Genomic DNA, 18394 nt, shown 5'->3' with positions numbered 1-18394 from the left:
TTGAAGAATAAGCACCACAAGCAGAAGACATAGTCAGATTTCCAAATGTCAGGGTAATGAGGATAATCTGGGGTGACGCTAGTCCCCTGTGGCAGCCCCAGCTGTAGCAGGGTTAGGCCTTGGGTATTGGAGAGTTAGGGGCAGGTCACAGATGTAGACGGGGCTGAGCAATCTAAATAAGTGGTTCTCAGACTCCAGAAAGCACTGAATCACTTCAAGAGTTTCTGATTCAGTTGGTCTGAGGTGTGGTCCAGGAATGTGCATTTTGAACAAGTTCTCAGGTGACCATTGATGCAGGTGGACAAAACTTTGAGAAACACTGTTCTAAGAGATGGCAGTCACCTTGTAGGACAGTTAATCAGGTCTGGATTTCCCACGCCTTTTGCATCTTTCTTCATCCTCCCCAACCATATTCATGTCTTTATGCAGTCATGCATGGGATATATGTGTTGGGGGTGGGGGTGGGGATGTGTGTTTTTAGGTGGGGGCAGCAGGAGGAAAAGGAGAGATTGTGAGGTCAAATCAGGCAGATTTAACTTGTTAGAACTATGCTTCTCACTGGCAGGAGTTATCACAGAAGAATCCCTTACGGGACACTTTCAGCCCCCAGGTTCTGATGGATGGCTGCCCTGTTTCTGAAACCAGAACCCCTAGGTTAGGAGCATTGTCGGGAGATTGCTCTCTGCGGTCCGGTCAGATGGGTGTGGATTCTGCAGCTCGGTACGGGATGGGTCCTAGTTACACTTCTCTCTGGAGGCAGGTCAGGGTCCCGGGGAGTGGAAGCAGGGGTCGGCAGAACCCAGGGCCTGGCCTGCTGCTGATGCTTAGCGAGTCGCTGCCGGTGCTGCTGTTTGAGCACTTGGCGGGGCTCTCCAAGAGCGAGCACAGCGGAGGCCAGGCCAGTTGAGAAGGCATGCTGCAGGTTGGGATATCAGGGAGGGACTATGGATGTGGGGCACTGCTGAGCTCCTGCTGACTACTTGTTCCAGTCTTCTAGTCACTGTTTGTTTAAGAGTGTGTGTATGGCTGGGGAGGGGTATGAGTCAGTCCTGGTCACCATTCCCCCCTCACTTGTCTTTCTGGTCCACCTGTAATCAACCTGCTTCCCCACCAGCCTCTAGCCAGACACCTCTGCATGACTGGGAGCTGCACGAAACATGAGGCTCAGACTACTGACAGGGAATAATGCCATTGACCCCTTGTCTCTCCTTTGTCTGAAGGCTGTGGGGATTCTCTATATGAAGGAGAAAGATGGGGTGGGTCCTCACTCAATTTTATGTTCTTCTGGGAGTTTATGTCTTTCCCTGGGAGGCTTTCCCTGGGGATTGATCACTTCCCATCTTTCCCCAGATTTAACGAGTCCTGGCCTAGGTCTTCTATGAACTTCCTCTCTGGCTTTTTTTTCATCTCATCTTTTCACAAGTGTATCCACGCTGTAATTCTGTAAACCCCTGAGGCTGGGCCTATAGCCTTTCTTATTGTAGCCAGAACTTCGTTGGAATTGGGACATTTCTTCCTCACTCAGTTCTCTAAGAATGACATCCTCAGGGCTTACAGGTTTCTCATTAGTTGCTCCCCAGTACCTGGCCCTTCATGTAACACAGGTTCCCAGCACAGTTTATCCCTGTGTTTCATATACGTTTTCCCCAGAGTTTCTTCCTGGTTTCTCTTCTACCTCCCTCCCCTCTCTAGCCAGGCTCTTCTGTCCCCCAGATTACAGGGTTCCTGGTAAGGACAGCTACTCAGTCAGCTCCAGTCCACGACTGTGAATGTACCTGGTGTCTCCACACCAGAGGAATTTAAGGTCCTTTCCCATGGATTAATGGTCAACATTTGGTCACTCTTCTTGACCCTGGTTACATTTCTCTGTTTATAAGCTTTTCCTACTTCCTGTTGTGTGAAGAAAATTACTATGTATTGGAGGGTGTTTCTACTTAATGGGAGTGTAGTTGATGGCTCTGGGGCACGGCCCTTGTGCCTATATGCCCGTGGGGCCCATTCTTTCTGGCATTTGTGTGCATCCGTGTAGCTCTCTCTATACATGGTTCTGCTGTTGTTTCTGACAGTGTGCTTGCTTGCTTCGTTGGTGTAGTTGTATACACAGAGCTCTGTATTTCACATGTGAATATCTATACAGGGATGAATGATTAGAGGAGCGAATGTGTCTACTCCAGGGGCTAGAGGGTCGGGGGGAAGAACAGGTCTCTTTCTGTGGTCCTATTGCAGACTCTGCCCCATTTGGCCACTACGGCTTCAGATTTTCTCATGTTCTTCCACAGACTTTGATTTTTGTTCCTAGTTGAGAATTGGGTACCGTAAGCCATCCCCATACAGGCTCTGGTTTAGAGAAAAGACAGCCAAGATCATTTCCACCTCCCCCTCCTGGTACTGACCCTGACAGTAAGTAGGGTGGACCAGAATTTGGATGCTTTAGGACCTGTGTGTGTCAGAAACCCTAAGCCTTTGCCCCGAGCCATGGAAGACCAATCTTATGAGCCCTTGATTCAGGCTCACTTTAGAGCTGGCGTGGAGGGGAGGGTACCACGAGATAGGTATGGATGTGCCACGCGCTCGAGTTGGTTTACTGCTCCACAGAAGCAGCACATTTTAACCTGGGCGACTTGGCATTCACCTCTAGCATTCTGCGTGGGGCGGTGCTGACTCAGCCTCTGTCCACAGGAGCCACCCACTCGCTGAACCTCCAGAGCAGAAGTGCTGCTGCTGAGGACTGTGGTCTCAGGAAGGGGTCAGGGAGGAATGCTTCCGGCCACTGGGAACATGGAATGGCACACCCTCCAGAAGCACGTTGACTGACCTAAGTCAGCAGTTGGCCAGGCTCCTCTGTCCCCCAGATTACAGGGTTCTTGGTAAGGACAGCTACTCAGTCAGCTCCAGTCCACGACTGTGAATGTACATGGGATTCTCCACGCCAGGGAATCTGGGTGTAAGAGATTATGTTGAAGGGCAACAGGAGGAGGAGTTTGTGGCTGTATTAACTCCTGGTGAAAATATTCATAGTTCAAACTAAAGCCAACCTACCCTGGCTGTAAATCCCTAAAATGCATGAAACCACACCTCTAATCATCCCATGCAAGGTGTTTGCCAAGGTTTTCTTTAAAACGTTCCCTCTTTTTCTCCTGTTTTTTTTTCTCTAATTTTTCTTTGTTTGTTTTCAACTTTTATACACATATCACATTCCCAGAAAGCACAGAGTGAAAAAGCATCTTTCCTCATACACATGCTGCTAAGAAAATAGTTTTATACACAGAATTTCAACAGGAGAGAGAAAAGGATAGAGAGAGAGGGAGGGAGGGGTGCACGAGAGATGCTGAGGTGGGGGAAGGTGGGAGCAGCAGGAGCAAGCCCGTGGTTGGGCAGTTTCATTCTTCTTGCATTTGGAACTGGCGTTTTTGGCATCATCAGAATAACTAATCCACCCCACCCCTGATGTGCTAGGTTAGGAGCTTTTCATTTTAGAAATGAATGGGACCAGAAGTGAGATTCACAGAGCATATGGGGACTAGGAACTGAGCTAAGTTTTCCCTCCCCTTTTCTCTCCTCCTATCTTTTCTGCACATAAGCCACTGCTTCAGTATTAACATGTTCAAGGAACAGGGTGACAGGCCAGGAAACCTAAATCCCAGGGCTGGCTGAATTTGTGTGTGTGCGTGTATGAAATGGATACTGGTAGTAGAAGCAGCCTGAAGGGAGAGTTTGGAAGGAGACTACCTAGAAAGGGGGAGGTCTTAGGGGCAAGGGTTGTAGGAGAAACTACCTGGAGGACTGGGAAATTTTTGCAGGCTTTTCTTTGCTAAAACACCTGCGTCTCCACCCATTGCCACTGTAGCTGGGCTTTGGAGTTGCCACAGTTACTTGATGCTCACAGAGACAACGAAGTTAGAGGTGGGGAACCCTCTTCTAGCACATTCCTCATCTGTTGGTTCCCTTGGTGATCTCACTCTATCAAAGGTTCGCCTTGTGCTTCAGTCATCTCCTTGCCCACCCATCCCCTCAGCTGTCATCAGCTCGAGACCCCATGAGCTTCATAGGGAGGCCCTAACTCCTTTGTGTGTGTGTGTGTGTGTGTGTGTGTGTGTGTGTGTGTTGCGGCGGGGGTGGGGGGGGGGGTACCTCCAGCAGCTGCTGCTTCCTGGAGGAGATGGGCCAGGCCGGAGGAAGCAGGGGCAGAGGATGGGGTGGTGTGGGAAGAACACAGACAGGGAATAAGGGTCCCCACAAAGGCAAAGAGGTTCAAGAAGGGCCAGAAATCTGAAGGGGGCACCAGGAAGGGAATGGGAAGAGAGGTGTGTGAAAGAAGTGAATGAGAGGAGATGGTGGCAGCTACGTGAAAGGGAAGCAGACCCAAGATTCAGAAACCAGACTGCCCGGGCTATAGTCCACCCCTTTCCTCCTGAGACGGCCAAGCTACTTTCAGTGACACTGACTTTTGTAACTCACAGCTGAGAATGAGGGGATGTTTGTTAACCTGTCCTGATAAATACTCAATTCAGGGGGCAAGGATGGGGTTCTCTCCCCAGCCTCCAGGCTCTTCTCCCCATTACCAGCTCCCGCTCCTGAGGCTGGGCACAGCCAGGGCAGGGCTGCACTCCCGTTAGTCTTGTGGACCACTGAACCCAAGCAAGGACTTAAAGCCATTTGATCTTCCAGAGACAAGGTGGTTCAAAGACCCTTGAACCATTAAAATGGGGTGGGGTGGGGAGTGACACAAACAGGAAAAAAACCACTTGTTTGATGGGAGAGTTTTCAGGCTTTTTTCTTTTTTTTTTTCCAAGTTTGTTTTTCATTAGTTCATTCCTCTGGTCTCTCCATCTCTCTCTCCCGCACGTGTGTGCGTGCTCTCTCTCGCACTCGTGTTTTGTTTTTTTTTTTGGTTGTGTGTTTCAGTTTTTTTTTTTTAAAGAACTTTGGATTTGCCGTTGGTGGGCAGCGCCGGTCCCGGAGGCTGGACCGCCACGTGGCAGAGCTGGGACAAGGGGCAGGCCGACGGCTGCTGAGAGGATCTCTGTGTTTAAAGCCTTTGAGAATAAGTTACTGCAGTTTCCGGGGTGCAGGGTCGGGGCTGGCAGAGGGGTTCCTGGCCGTGGCTTCCCTTAGAGTTCAGGCCACAGGGGCTCCCCTGTCAGGTGAGGAGGGAGGGGTGTGAGGAGAGTGAGCTGGGAGCACTTCTCCCCGCTGACCTCCAGTTTGGTTAGAGTTTCATGGGCTCCCTGCCCATCCCAGGCTCCAACCTTGGGAGCCAACTGAGTATTTGGAAAGAGTTTGTGAGCGGTATGGTGCTCTAGACGAGGAGGGTAGGAAGGAGAAGGGGGAGTGGCAAAGTTTATTTTCCTTCCCCCTTCCTTGTCTTGGGTTTTCTTTTTCCTTCTTCTTCTTCTTTTTTTTTTTTTTTTTTTTTTTTTTTTGGTGTTTTCTCAGTCAGTGGAACAGCGTGGGATAACATATTTGTGTGTTTATAGGAGTTGGAGGGGTGACTGGGAATTCAGTAGGAAAGAGGCTGTAGGAAGATGAAACCAAGGATAGATCTTGTGTCTGGTGGGCAGGGTGGATGTGAATGAATAATCGAGATGGCAAGATGGATGTGTTGCCTGTAAAGACCAAGGGGCCAGGATTTGTGAAGGATCGGTGTGTCTGGGGGTGGAGGAGGAGGCAGGACTCTGCTGGAGGTGGGGTGTGTGAAGCCCACTGAGGGTGGAGACTGACAGATTCCCAGGGGGGTGGGCAGGGCCAAGGGTGGGGTGAGGGATTTGAGCTCCCACCAGACACCCCTTGGGGTAAGAGAAGGAGCCCCGAGGCCCTCCCTGTCCCCGCGTCTTGGTTTATCTGTTTATAAAGCTAGAAGTGTAGAGGTAGTAGTAGTTTTTGGGTTGGAGTCCGTGTGAGGTAATCTTGCTTCCTCTTTGGCAAAAGCCACAGCAGCCGTGGCGGCAGTGGCGGCGTTGGTGGCGGCGCCAGGTGGGCCCCCTGGGGGCGGGGCCGCCTTGCGCCTGTGGGCCGAGGAGCGCAGGTGCGAGGCCAGGGCTTCTCGCCCACTCAGCAGCACCTCACATGCCAGGCAGTGGTAGGTGCAGATGGGCACCCGCAGCGGGGGGGGCATGGAACCCCCGGAGCCCCGCCCAAAGAAGCAGAAGGATCTCTGGTGAGCAGTGGCCAGGGCCTCCCCGTCAAATGCCATCTTGCACTGGCGGCAAAGGTAGCGGTGGGTCACGTCCACGGTGGAGATGCCGGTGCTGCCTGTCAGCAGCTCATCGGCCTCCCCGGCCTCCCCCTCCCCTGGAGCGGGCAGTTCAGGCGGCTTCGGAGGCGCTGTGGCTATGGGCTCGGGGGCCTGGGGCGGTGGCTGGAGGAGGGCGTTGGGGAGCAGTCCGATGAGGGTCTGAGGTATCACGGGGTTCATGGGAAACAGTCCCTTCTTCATGCCATAGAGCTGTTGGAAGTAGGCCCCCTGTAACTGGGGGCCAAAGACAGCTGGCGGCGTGGCCCCCCCTGCAGAGGGCAACGGGAAGGGCAGGAACTGGCCCCCCAACAGGGCTGGGACAGTGGCCTTCAATGCTTTGAGGTTCTTGAGGGCGTCGGTGGAGGAGTTGGCGGGGGCTGCAGCTGGCTTTCGCTCACCAGAGACCTTGTCCCCAGAGGGTTCAGTAGGCGGGCCTGGGGCAGGGTCAGTGGTGCCTACTGTGGAGGTGTTGGTGTGGTCGGGCATAGGTCTCTGAGGTAAGGGGCAGCCTGGGCCAGCAGTCTGGACCACTGTGGTAGCAGGCAGGACCGAAGTGGCGAGGCCAAGGAGGCCTGAGGAGGCTGCAGGGCCTAGGAAGATGAAGAGTGATGATTAGCCACCTCCTGGCGCTGCCATCCTTCCTGCTGGAGGCCACCTCCAGCCACATACTCATGCGTCCCCACCGCCTGGCCTCCATGCTCCCTCTCCTCCCTTCTCTACCCCACCAGCTGGAAACACAGGGAGGCCAGGGAGGAGACTGGAGATGGGAGGAGTCAAGAAGGAAAAGGAAGGGCACCTCATTAGAGGGAGATGCCCTCTGAAGTCCAGCTTCTCCCAACCTCTCACTCACCTGCGCTGAAAGGAGCTAAGCTGCCCAGCGGGGGCTGGGCCAGAGCTGGGCCGGACAAGAGGACCGGGGCCAGGCGAGGCAGAGCCGGGGCAGCCCCGAGGGGCACAGAGGCAGGTGTGGTGGCAGGTGGAGCCTTGGGAGCGGGGGGTGCCTCGGGTGTTGGGGCCAAGTCGTAGCACTTGCTTTCACTCTTCAGCTGGGCTCGGACTGCCTCCTTGAGCTTGGCCAGGTGCTGGCGGGAAAAGAGGTGGCCTCGGCAGGAGACATAGAAGTCATACTTGACATCACAGTAGGGGCAGTCGGTGCGCTGGGCTCCCAAGGGGCCCTCACTGCTGCCCCCAGCCCCACCGACTGCTGCCCCCTGCAGCTTGGCCTTCTTCTCCTTGGCACGAGCATTCTGGAACCAGACCTGGATGACTCTCTTGGGCAGCCCAATCTCCTCCCCCAGCACCTCGCACTCCTGCATGGTAGGGGTGCGGTAGGCTTCGTAGCAGGCTTTCATGATCTTCAGCTGCAGACTGCTCATCTGGGTCCTGTAGCGCCGCTGCCCCATTCCATCTGGGACCCCAGCCCCACCTCCTGGGCCCCCATTGGTCCCTCCAGCCCCGGGGGACTCTGGTTCAGCCAGGCTGGAAGCTGACGAATCACTTAAATCCCCTGCAGATGGACTGCAAGCCTCACTTTCTGGAGAAGCTTTAGACGGTTCCTCTGGGCCCTCATCCTCATTGGGTGGAGGGGGAGGTGGGAGAGGTAGAGGTGGCTCTGGTGTCAGAGTGGGGGCCTCTTTCCCAGGTGGCAGGAAAGGCAGAGGCCCAGCAGCAGGGGTGACTGTGGGGTAGGGAAAAGCAGGTGTTTCCCTCTTTGGGGCCTCCCTCCCAGCCCCATCATCCACCTTGCCCAGCAAGTGGTTGAACTTGGGGAAGGGTGCCGGGCTGGGTGTGACGGGGGCCTTGACTGCCGGACTGGGCACTCCCCCGGGGGTGCTTCGGAACTGGCCCTTCCTCTCCCGGGCCCTGGTGTTCTGGAACCAGACCTGCACCACTCGCTTCTTGAGCCCCACCTCCTCGGAGATGCAGTCGAGCATCTTGCGCGTCGGGTTGGAGTCCTGCATGTACCAGCGGTACAGGATCTCCAGCTGCTCCGGCAGGATGGTGGTGCGCAGACGCTTATCCCTGGGGGGCTCACCCTCCCCACCCACCCCTGCTTCGCTGCCCGTGGGAGACAGGCTACCGTCCTCGTGCTTCCGTTTGAGGGGTGGCCCTGGCACTGGTGGAGTGCCTGGCACCGGAGGGTTTCGCTCCCCGAACACCAGCAAGGGCAGGTCTAGGAGGTGGGGGGCAGTGCTGGGCTGCACAGGTGGCAGGAAGTGCAGCCGGCGGTGACTGGTCAGGAGGTCCTGGCTGGGGAAAGACATGGCGCACTGGTCACAGGCGTGGACGGGGGAGGGCGAGGGAGGGGCCCTCCCTTCAGGCTCTTTGCCTCCTGGCTTCGTGGCCTCTGCTTGGCCCAGCTCTTCCCTGTCTGGAGGTTCTGGTGATGGGCCCTCGGGCCCCGCTGGGGGTTCCGGGCCCTGTTCCTCCTCTGCATCTTCCTCCTCTGCGTCTTCCTCCTCTTCCCCCCTCTCTGCCTCTTCCTCCTCTTCCGGATGCTGGTCGTCATAGCATTTCTTGAGGTGCCGCACCAAGTCAAAAACACAGGAGAAGGTGGCCCGGCAGCGCCGGCAGCCGGAGGCTCCCCCAGTGCCTCCCCCACTGGGCACAGGCCCACCGTCGCCGGCGCTTTTGCGAGCCTTCTGGCGGGCGTTCTGGAACCACACCACCACCACACGGCTAGCCAGGCCCAAGAGACTTGCGAGCCGCTCCACCTCTCCGTCCTTGGGGTAGGCGCTAGTCTCAAAGAAAGACTGCAGGGCTTGGGTCTGGAACTCTGTGAACTTGGTTCTGGAGAAGCGGCGGCCTGCAGGCACTAGGGGAGGAAGATTCCCTCTGGAGCTTTCTTCCTCCTCTGGGGGCCAGCGTCCTCCTGCCCGGCCTCGCTCCTCAGGGAGGCGGGCCCCCCCTGCCTCAGGCTCTGGGACCAGGAGAGGTGGGCCCAGGTGGGGAGCAGGTGAATCCAGAGGCCCATCGGGAGGTTTGGGGGACCCTGCCGGGGGCGGGTAGAGGCTATCATAGCTCTTTCGAAACTGAGCGGCGTATCGGCTCAGGGCCTCAAAGGGCAGAAAGCGGCGGTGCACGTGCTCCTCGTGTGTCTTGAGGATGAGCATATTGGAGAAGAGTCTCCCACAGGCCCCGCAGGCCAGCTTGTCCCCACCGCCCAGGGCCTCGGGTGGGGGTGGGGTTGGGGGAGGGGGCACAGCCTGCTTCCCTTCATTGTACTGGATCACCAGCTCAAAGCCAAAGTTTTCTAGAAGGGCTTTGGCTGCAGTGCGGGCCGCCTCGTTGGGCGTTGGCTGGGGGGGTGAGCTGGGTGCTGTCTCATTCCCCTCTTCTGCCGTGGGTGGCCGCTCCCACTCTCGCTCAGCCAGCTCGGCCTTAGGGGGCGGGGGAGGAGGGGTGGCGGCCGGCAGGGACAGCAGGGGCGCGGGCCCAGCCAGTGCCAGTTTGGGCCCTACCTTGAGGTCATGGAGGTAGAAGGGCAGGAGCAGCTGCTGCTGCTGGAGCTTAAGCAGGGACTCGGGCACCAGAGGGAAGGAGGGCAGGACTGGTGGGGCGAAGAGTGGGGCTGGGAATCGGTGCAGGTCCAGGGGAGGTGGGGGAGGGGACAGGAAGGGCAGTCCACCAGATACGAAGCCACCAGGGTCAGGGCCCTTCTTCTCAGTGCCCACCTCCCCCTCAGTCTCGCCTTCCTTGGGCTCTTCCGGGCCGCGCTCTGGCCCCTCGGCCTTGGCGTCCGTCTTGGCTCCCCTTGAGCGAGTCTGGTGCAGGACGGAGCGCATGTGGATCTCCAGGGTGGAGCTCTGGTTGTAGGAGACGCGGCAGACCGTGCACTTAAAGGGCTTGTCTGTGGCGGCGGCGGCGGGGGCGGGTGCCGCACCAGCTTCCCCGCGGGCAGGCCCGGAGGGGTCAACGGCAGCCTTCTTCATCTTGTGCAGGTGGGAGACCGAGTTATAATGGACCAGGAGGATGTTCTTTTGCGTGAAGGACTCCTTACACACAGTGCACTTGTAGGGCCGGGCAGGGTCGAGAAACTTGTCCAGGGCAAAGTTGGTGGTCTTCCGATAGGTCAGAGGGTGACGAGAGTCAGCTGGAGCTGGCTCTGCCAGGCGGGGCTCCCCGCCAGCCCCCTCTTCCTCCTCAGCCGTGGTGGGTGGAGGAGCTACTTCGTCAGCTTGGGCATCGGGCCGAGGGGCTGGAGACGGGGCTGGAGAAGGGGGCTGGTCAGGGCTTCCCATGGGCTTGTCTGGGGCCTCGGCTGAGGGCAGGGGAGGCTCAGGAAGAGGATCAGGACTGGCTTCCGGGGTCAGGTGAGGGCCTCCTGGGGGAGAGAGAAGGGGGCGCAGTGAGAAGGGAACCTCGTCTAAATCAGACCCCACCCACTCAGTATCTAGGGCAACTCATCCTTGCCTCAGTTGTCTTTAGACCTTCTTGGTCCGAGGAATCCAGGTCCCCTTTCCTGCCACCTTGGGAGGTCTGCCCTCCCTTCCTTACCTGCTGCTTTGTCTCTGCTGGGCAGAGGCTCTGGCCCGGGAGCGGGGGGCTCTGGGCCGTCCTCCAGAGGGCTTAGAGCAGGCCCAGGCAGCACTTTGGTCGTCAAGGTCATCTCTACAGTTGTGGCCTGCGATGGAAGAGATCCCAGTGACTTCCCACCACCGTCCCGCTACCCTAGACCCCCCAGCTCTGCACCTGTGTCTGTGCCCAGCCCAGCTCCAGACTCCTCTGTGGACAAACCTGCCCCACGGAGGAGAGGGCCTGCGCTGCTGTCTCTCCTGTCTGGCAGCCGCGCCCGCTGTGGAACAGTTCCTCTCAGGGCCCAAGGGCGCTTCCTCCCCAGCGAGTAGAGGCTCTGGACAGGTTCGGCTCTGAGGTTCCCTCCAGCTCTAAACTCCACCTTCAGATCCACGCAGAGCCGCTCCCCTCAGCACACACAGCTGCCCGGACACCGCGGCCTCTGCCTCCCCTCGTGCCCGGCCCCCCAGCCTGCACTCACCGCGAGCAGCAGCCTCTCAACGCACTCGGGCACCACGTTGTGCAGGTGGCTGAGGTGGAAGTGCAGGGCAGGCCGGCCCACCAGCTGCTCCTGGCACAGAGGGCACCGGTACTTGGGCTGCACTGCGTGCTGGGAGAGCGCGTGCGCCCTCACCTGCTCGGACTCTGGGCTCAGGAAACTGCAGTATGGACAGCAGAACACCTGGGGCACACAGGCGGTGGGGGAGGTGTCAGGGAGGGGTGGGACTTACCATCACTGCCGGGACACAGCCTGGTCCTACCCCTGATGGAGGAGGAGTCCCAGTCCTGAAAGCTGGCTCCTCCCTCACTTCACTAGAACGGGGACAAAGGCCTAGGCTGCGCTGCCCTGGCCTGCCTTCTTTGTCCTGCCCTCTCCCTCCGTCCTGGCCTCTCTCTTCCCCTGTCTCTGCTGCCCTACTCTATTCAGCCGACAGGACGGCCCTGTACCTACCTCCTCTGATTTAGTTTTCTTTCCTTACCTGCCCCCACCCTGCCTGTCTCTCCTCCGTGAAATAGCTCCCCTTGCTTCTGGCACTTCCTGGACGCAGAGGCTCCCGTATCCCTGCCACTCTGCCTCTCCAAGGTCCCTGGACTAAGCGGGGCGCTCCCTACCTGTCTGCTCAGAAGGCGGCTCATTTTCCCTCCGCTCCCACTTTCTTTGCCTGCCTTTTTCTCCCCTTCCCTTTTTAATGTAAACAAACACCACAGCTCCCCCAGTGGCCCTGGAAAATTCTGGCCTGGCTCTTTTGGTGCATTCCCGCCCGGACCTCCAGAGGGTGGGGCATGAAGGCCCCTCTACTTCCGCCTCAGTCACCTGACTGCCTGACCTGCAGCCTACATTTCTGTCAGCCTGCACTTCCTCTCCTGTCGCCTGTGCCACTGGTCCAGGCCTGCATGTCAGGGAGGGGATGGCCATAAAGGAAAGGTATCCAGACACTCATCTTGATGCACCTAGCCCTGGGAGCAGATAGCTGGAACAGGAGTTAGGAGGCAGGGGAGCTGAGGACATAAGCCGTTACTGCAGCAGTTTGCAGTCGTAATACACATGGCATATTGCAGTCCAGTTTGGAGAGCTGGGAGGCACAGGGTGGGCACCTCAAAACCAAAGGCTGGGAATCCGCTCAGAATGAACCCTTTCAGGCCCCAGAGCTAAGCTACTCTTGGGCCCTGCCTAGGTCAGCCACTCGGAGACTTGCAGAGCTTGCTGTCCGTGTGGGTCATCTGGGTCAGTTCCTCTGCCCTGAGGAAGGAGGTGCCAGGGCAGTTCCACCCAGGCTCAGGGTTCTCTGTAGAAGAGGAACTTCACATCTTTCTGCTCCCAACAGGAATAAAGAGCTGGGCAGCAGCTGGTGTTTTATTTTTGCCTTTCTCTTTTCATTTTGTCTCCCTCTGTGCTCCACCCCTCAGGGCCAGCTCAGCTGGTGCTCACATCCGGTAACTGGACCTAGGTGCAATTTCTGAAATGTTGTATTTGGAGTGACGTAAGTCACAAGCATGACAAAATTAGATCTGCCTTTGGTCTGAAATCTCTTGTCTGTAAAGATCTACTAATTAGAAGTTCAGCCTTTAGGATGTGAGCAGATCTCAGTAAAATTGGACGCCCCCCCCCCCCCGCCCCAGATCTTCCCAGTTACCCCGGTTCTGACCGTGGTCTGGTCGGCACTGTCTCCAGGAGGGCCAGTCTTGTTCTCTGCCTCTTCAGAAGCTGAAGATGAAAGGAGAGATTAAGAGACTCTGACAGCCCCTCCCTCTTCCTTTCACAGACCCCCGGCCCTTAAGATGACCTGATTTGTAGCAGAGGGCTTCCAAGGTAGGGGTGGGCTCTGGGGAAGGGGAGAAAGGGCAGGGAAGTACAGAACTACACTCAGTACAGGGAGGGAGCTTGGCAGGCCTGAGCCCGGGTTAGCGGGATGGCCAGAGGGCAAAAGCACCCAGCTTTCTGTGGCTCCGCCTCCCTTCCCTCTGATGAGCCCTTTCTTTTGATCACTTTAGCTCCTTCTGCACAGGAAGCCTTGCTGGGTGTCTGGATTACCGCAAGGTCCCATGAGCACCTCAGAATGTATAATATTAGGATTGGGGGGTGAGGAGGGCAAGGGATGGAGAAAGAAATGGACCAGATGAGCAACTCACCCAATGGTTCTGTCTTATTCTGGGCATCTTTCTCAGGGGTGGGTGGCTCAGCTAAGGGGGTGACAGGAGCCTTCCCTGTGTAGGATGAAGGGAGAGTCAATTTAAAAGGATGAAGCACCAGAGAAAGGAGGACATAGGGCAGAGGAAGCAGGACAAGCAGCCAGGCAGTAAAGGGAGAAGATGGATAGATGAATCAATAGGAGAGGACAAAAAGCCGCCAAAAAGAAATACAGAGGATGAGGGGGGAAATTACAGTGTTGGAACTGGTAGAGCCTAAGAAATCATCTCTGCGAGTCTAGCCCCGTCATTTAAAGATGAGGGAACAGGTCCAGCAGCGGGCGACAGAAACAGGACCAAACTCAGCTCCCTGTCTTGACTGATCCTGGAAGAAGGGAGCCCAGAAATGTAGAGTGAGGGGCGCCGAAGAGGGAAGGTGAGGTTGAAAGGAAGCAGCTGCGGTGAGCAGGAGGCGGCAGGTCTAGCTGGGAGAGGAGATTACCACTCAAGCAAGAATTGACAGATGTGTAGGAATTTATTTTCGGTGGCGGCCTAATTAAAGTGTTAAAGTTCCTTAACTCCATTCAGTCCTGCTCCAGGATCGTTAGCTATTGATCTGGGCCCCTCCGGCACTTAACTCCAGCCAGTGTATTGGCAATTCAATTAGCACCAGTCAATGCTGCCTGTTCCTGGCTCCTGCTGCCCATGCCCTCACCCTTGCCCACTGCCGGCCTCTGCAAAGCCCGGACACCTGTGCCCACCTCTCACGGCCCCTTCCAGGCTCTTCTGCACCCTCTGGATCAATGGTGCCTGGCGGGCTCTTCCCAGTCTCTCTCGTACAACCTCAGCTGCCTAAGGGGGACCCTAAGCCCAGCCTTCGGACTGAAGACCTCCTAGGATACAGGAAGAGGCTGGGGAGCTCATCAAGGGCTTCCCATCCTGCTGCCTTCGGGCCATGCCCCCAGCTCCCACCTCCTTCTGACAAGTCCCGGCCCAGCCCAAAGCTGATTCTATTCTTTCTCTGTTTTTCTCCCTTCCTCTCCTTCCTGACCAGCTCCTGCCACACCCCACACACACACACCCCCGCCCCCCCCAAGCTTTGCCAGCACACCAGTCACCACTCGGAATCACTGGGTGGTTCCTTCTCACCTCCCTTCCTGCTCCACTCCTCCACCCAGCAAAATCCCTGCTCTTCTCTGCCGCCTCCTCCAACAGCCTCCTGTTCCCCACCTCCCTCGGCTGCCCCAGTGTTCCTAAAAGCCAGTTTCAGCAGCCTTCCCAGCGCCTTTCCGCTTGCTCTGGACTGTGCACGGACCCATTTCTCTTCCCCGTGCCACTCTCTCCTGGGCCCCCAGCTCCCGCCCTGGCTGCCCTCTCGGCCCAGCTCTTCTCCAGTGCCCTCTTCCTCACCAGGAGGCTGGAGCTGCCCGTGGCTGAAGCTCAGGATGCCCTGAAGAGCTGAGAGCCCCTCGTCGGCTGCGGGGCCGCTCTGTAGCAGCTGCAGGCGCCGCTGGGCCTGGGCATCGCGGTGGGCAGGGGCGCGCAGGTGCTGCAGCACAGCCAGGCGGGAGGGCGTCTCCCAGGCACACAGCAGGCAGCGGAACAGCCCCAGCTCCGCGCCCGCCGCCGCCCCCTCCATCTCCAGCAGAAACTGCAAACGGGAAGGAGGCTGCTCAGGTGCAGAAGGACGGACGGATGGCCGCCCCTAGGTCCCAGGGGGCCCCTTTGCCTCCCCGGGGGGCCTGACCAGCAGCACCCCGACACCCCCTTCCTCCCTCTTGGGCTCTCCTCTTCCTTCCTTTGGCCACCTGAGTGTGACTGCCTTTTCTCCCCCGTCTCCTCCTCTTCCTCCTACCAATCCTGGACTCCCTCCTAGTATAGGAATGGAATCTGGTTCCATCCTCTTGAACTTCTGGGGACAAGATGGGCTGAGCAGACACAGAACCCTCCCCCTGGTCCCACACACCAGAAAAGTTGAATAAAGTACCGGAGTCACTTGGTCAGAGTCCACCATCCTTTGGTCTTTCTCCACGTCTGTCTCCAAATAGTTTTTCCCCTGGTGCCCTGGCCTTTTTTCTCCAATCCCGCCCCCCTGGGTTTTCGCATCACCTTCCCACCCTGCGTCTCCTTGCTCCAGCCCTGTCCCCTTCTCCTCTCTCCCTCAGGCTCTGTGCTGTGCCCTTCAAATCCCAGACCCTTCCTGCCCCACTCTCACCTTATAGATCTGGCTGTTCTCTTCATGGGCCGCACCCCGGGCGTGCAGCTGCATCTTCTCCTTGCTGTTGGACTCGAAGTCACAGATGTTGCAGCGCAGGTGCAGGGTGGGGACAGACCCATAAGGAGCCCCATCTCCCAGGGGCACTGGGGAGGGGGTGCCCATGGCCCCACTCCCCTCCCTCAGGTGGGCCGCCAGCTGGTACTTCTGAGCATGTTTGTCGGTCTTGAGGTGGAGTTGGAAGTTGGCCTTGAGCTGGGTGCCATAGCAGCAGAGCTTGCAGCGGTGGGTGTCACCAGCTACCTCCTTCCACTCGGCCTCCGGGAGGCTCCGGCCCACGCTGCAGTGGTAGAGCAGCAGCTCCAGGCTGTCTGTGCTGAAGGCCTGGCACACGAGGCATCGGAACACCTTCAGGGATGGGCTGTCATCTGGGGGCGGCGAGGCAGGCAGCCCGTCGGACAAGGGGCCCAGAAGCTGACTTTGAGGCAGGTGGGCATCCGGGGAGGGGCTGCCGGGGGCTAGGGGACAGAGACAGGTTAGTGGCCCCAGGAAGGAACAGGGCAGGGTCAGCTTGCTGTGTGGGAATGGGAGGGGTGGATGCTGAGGGAGCTGGGGTTATTTAAGCGGCGGGGCTGGCCCTGGAGAGAAAGCAGGGAACTGAGTTTGGCCCCGAGGAAGGGAAAGGAGAACACCCAGCGAGCTTACCAGCTGTGGGGAACTTGCGAGCAGGTGCTCCGAGGTGGTGGAAGCCATTGAGAAGCAGCTGGGCTTCCAGGGGCTTGTCTGGCCTCAGCCCGGGTCCAGGCAAGGGAGCCTGAGGCTGCCCTAGGGCCTGGGGTCCGAAGTACTGGAAGAGATCAGGGGAGGTGGCCGGGGCAGCCCCTGCTGGGGGCGGGGGGCCTGGCCCCACCAGCCCTGGCGGCAGCCCCAGCGGCAGCCCCTGGTGCAGCATGAGGACGTTCTGCATGTGCTTCTCGGAGGTCATGTGGATGCGCAGATTGCGGGAGATGTTGGTCTCGTAGCTGCACACCTTGCACTGCCAGGACGCTTTGGTCTTGGGCTCCTTGTCCCCCGCGGGGGGCGGGAGCACTGCCTCTGGGGGGCTCCCCTGCCCCCCTGGCCCCGCCTGGAAGCCCTGCAGGTTGGCCAGGTGCTTGTCGGACTGCATGTGGATGCTGAGGTTGCCCTTGGTGGTGGTGGAGTAGTTGCAGACGTCGCAGCGGTAGGGCTTGTAGCCACAGTTGTAGCTCTCCCCCCGGGCGAGGCGGGGGTGGGCGCCCCCAGCACTGCAGTAGCTGCAGTGACTGTTGCTCTCAGGGTGCTTCTCCCGCATGTGCACATCCAGGGTCTGCTGGTACTTGTAGTGCCAATTGCACTTGGGACACTTGAGCGTCTTGCAGGAGTTGCGCGAGTGTAGCAGAGCCATGTGGCTGGACAGGCTGAGGCCCTGGAAGGCCGCAGGGGCCGGGGTGTAGTCATCGGCTGGGCGATAGGGCTGCGGCGGGTCACCAGGGTCTTCGGGGGAGCCCACTGGGGCAGGGAGAACGCCCCCGTCCTTGGAGGTGGGTGAGCTTTGGTTGAGCGGGGGGCAGAGCCCTCCATCCTCCTCTTGCCCCTCGGGGAACCAACCTGGCCCTGCCTCGCCTGCCAGCGTCGGCGATTCTTTGGCTTGGCTTGGGCTGGGGTTCCAGGCGGCCGGGGTTGTCAGCGGGGAGGGCGGGCTGAGGGCCATGCCTTCTTCCACGGGCAGGACAGGGGCCTGGGCTTCGGCCGCAGCGGGGCCATCCTCGGTCTGAGCCGCGTGGGCCTCCATGTTCACGGTGCTGCTGTTGTCAAGGGGTATTTCTAAAGGGGCGTGAGCAGGCAGTTGTGGTGCCAGGAAGCTCAGGAGGGCCACGCAGCCCTCGTCCCCCTCCCGGAGCACGGCTGGGTTGCCTGGCAGGCCCTGGTGTTGAGCAGCGGTTAGCTTCACCCCGTGAGACCGTGTGTGACCCACAAAGGCCTGGGGCCTGCCGAAACCCAGGCGGCACGGGAGGCAGAGCCAGAAGAGTGCCCTGGGGTCTCCTCCCCTGCTCCCCGTGGGGCCATCTTTGGGATCTCCAGGTGGGTTTGGAGCCAGCTGGTAGCTCCAGAAGGCTCCATCCCTTCCCTCACAGGTGGCCGGAGATGGTGCTGAGGTATCGTGGGACAGAATTTGGTCAGAAGAGCTAAAGCCTTGGATTGGGTCAAAGCCATGTTGGATGTGAAGGGCAGTGAGGTGTACAGGGGGCGGGTGGGCAAGGAGGGGCAGGCTGGGCTCTTCCTTGATGCCTGCCTCACCCCAGGGGAAGCCCTTTGGTAACGGGAGTTCGCTGCCCCCTGGCAGGGACAGCTTGGCCACTAGGCAGGCCTCACCGCCAGCTGTGAAGACTAAGTGGTCGCTCAGGTCCACAGGAGGGAGCCCTCCCCCTTCCTCCTCCTGCTCCCTGTCTTCTTCCACCCCCAGGTCCTTTGGCGGGAAGCCACCACAGACCGGCTCCTCTTGGGGCTCCCCTATCTCCTTTGGTGGGACGACGCCACAGTCTGGCTCCAGGGGCCGCCCCCCGGGCTCTGAGGACCTCATGCTCTCAGAGGCGGAGGGGGCAGCAGGGGGATCTTTGGTGACAGGATCAGAGGGGGTGCGGGGGGAGGAGGTGTCCGGAGGCGGGGACGGGGCATTGTGCCCAGGGGAGGGGGTGGTGCCAGCGGTAGAGGACGAGTTAAGGGTGGCCATGGCAGACGGAGGAGAGCTGGGGGTTCATTTCAGCGTGACAGCCAGGACC

General features: G+C 58.6%; 1 protein-coding gene across 3 annotated transcripts in view; it reads right to left on the bottom strand.

Annotated features, from left to right (window-relative positions):
- Positions 1-4874: 4874 nt before the first annotated feature.
- Positions 4875-18394, bottom strand: part of ZFHX2 (zinc finger homeobox 2) — a 28818-nt gene continuing 15298 nt past the window's right edge. For 2 of the 3 annotated variants that reach the window (XM_082387760.1, XM_082387759.1), the window contains 9 exons: positions 16299-18394; positions 15594-16111; positions 14789-15029; positions 13382-13456; positions 12886-12956; positions 11232-11432; positions 10733-10859; positions 7086-10559; positions 4875-6825 (listed from right to left, as the gene is read on the bottom strand). In XM_082387760.1, the coding sequence (XP_082243886.1) occupies positions 5846-6825; positions 7086-10559; positions 10733-10859; positions 11232-11432; positions 12886-12956; positions 13382-13456; positions 14789-15029; positions 15594-16111; positions 16299-18345 (7734 nt within the window). In that variant the 5' untranslated portion in view covers positions 18346-18394 and the 3' untranslated portion in view covers positions 4875-5845. The remainder of the gene's footprint in view (positions 6826-7085; positions 10560-10732; positions 10860-11231; positions 11433-12885; positions 12957-13381; positions 13457-14788; positions 15030-15593; positions 16112-16298) is intronic. The other variant, XM_082387761.1, reaches the window with a different exon arrangement.

This window comes from Balaenoptera borealis (assembly GCF_965194805.1).
Source record: "Balaenoptera borealis genome assembly, chromosome: 3".
Taxonomy (NCBI): domain Eukaryota; kingdom Metazoa; phylum Chordata; class Mammalia; order Artiodactyla; family Balaenopteridae; genus Balaenoptera; species Balaenoptera borealis.
This window is presented reverse-complemented; position numbering and strand designations above follow the sequence as displayed.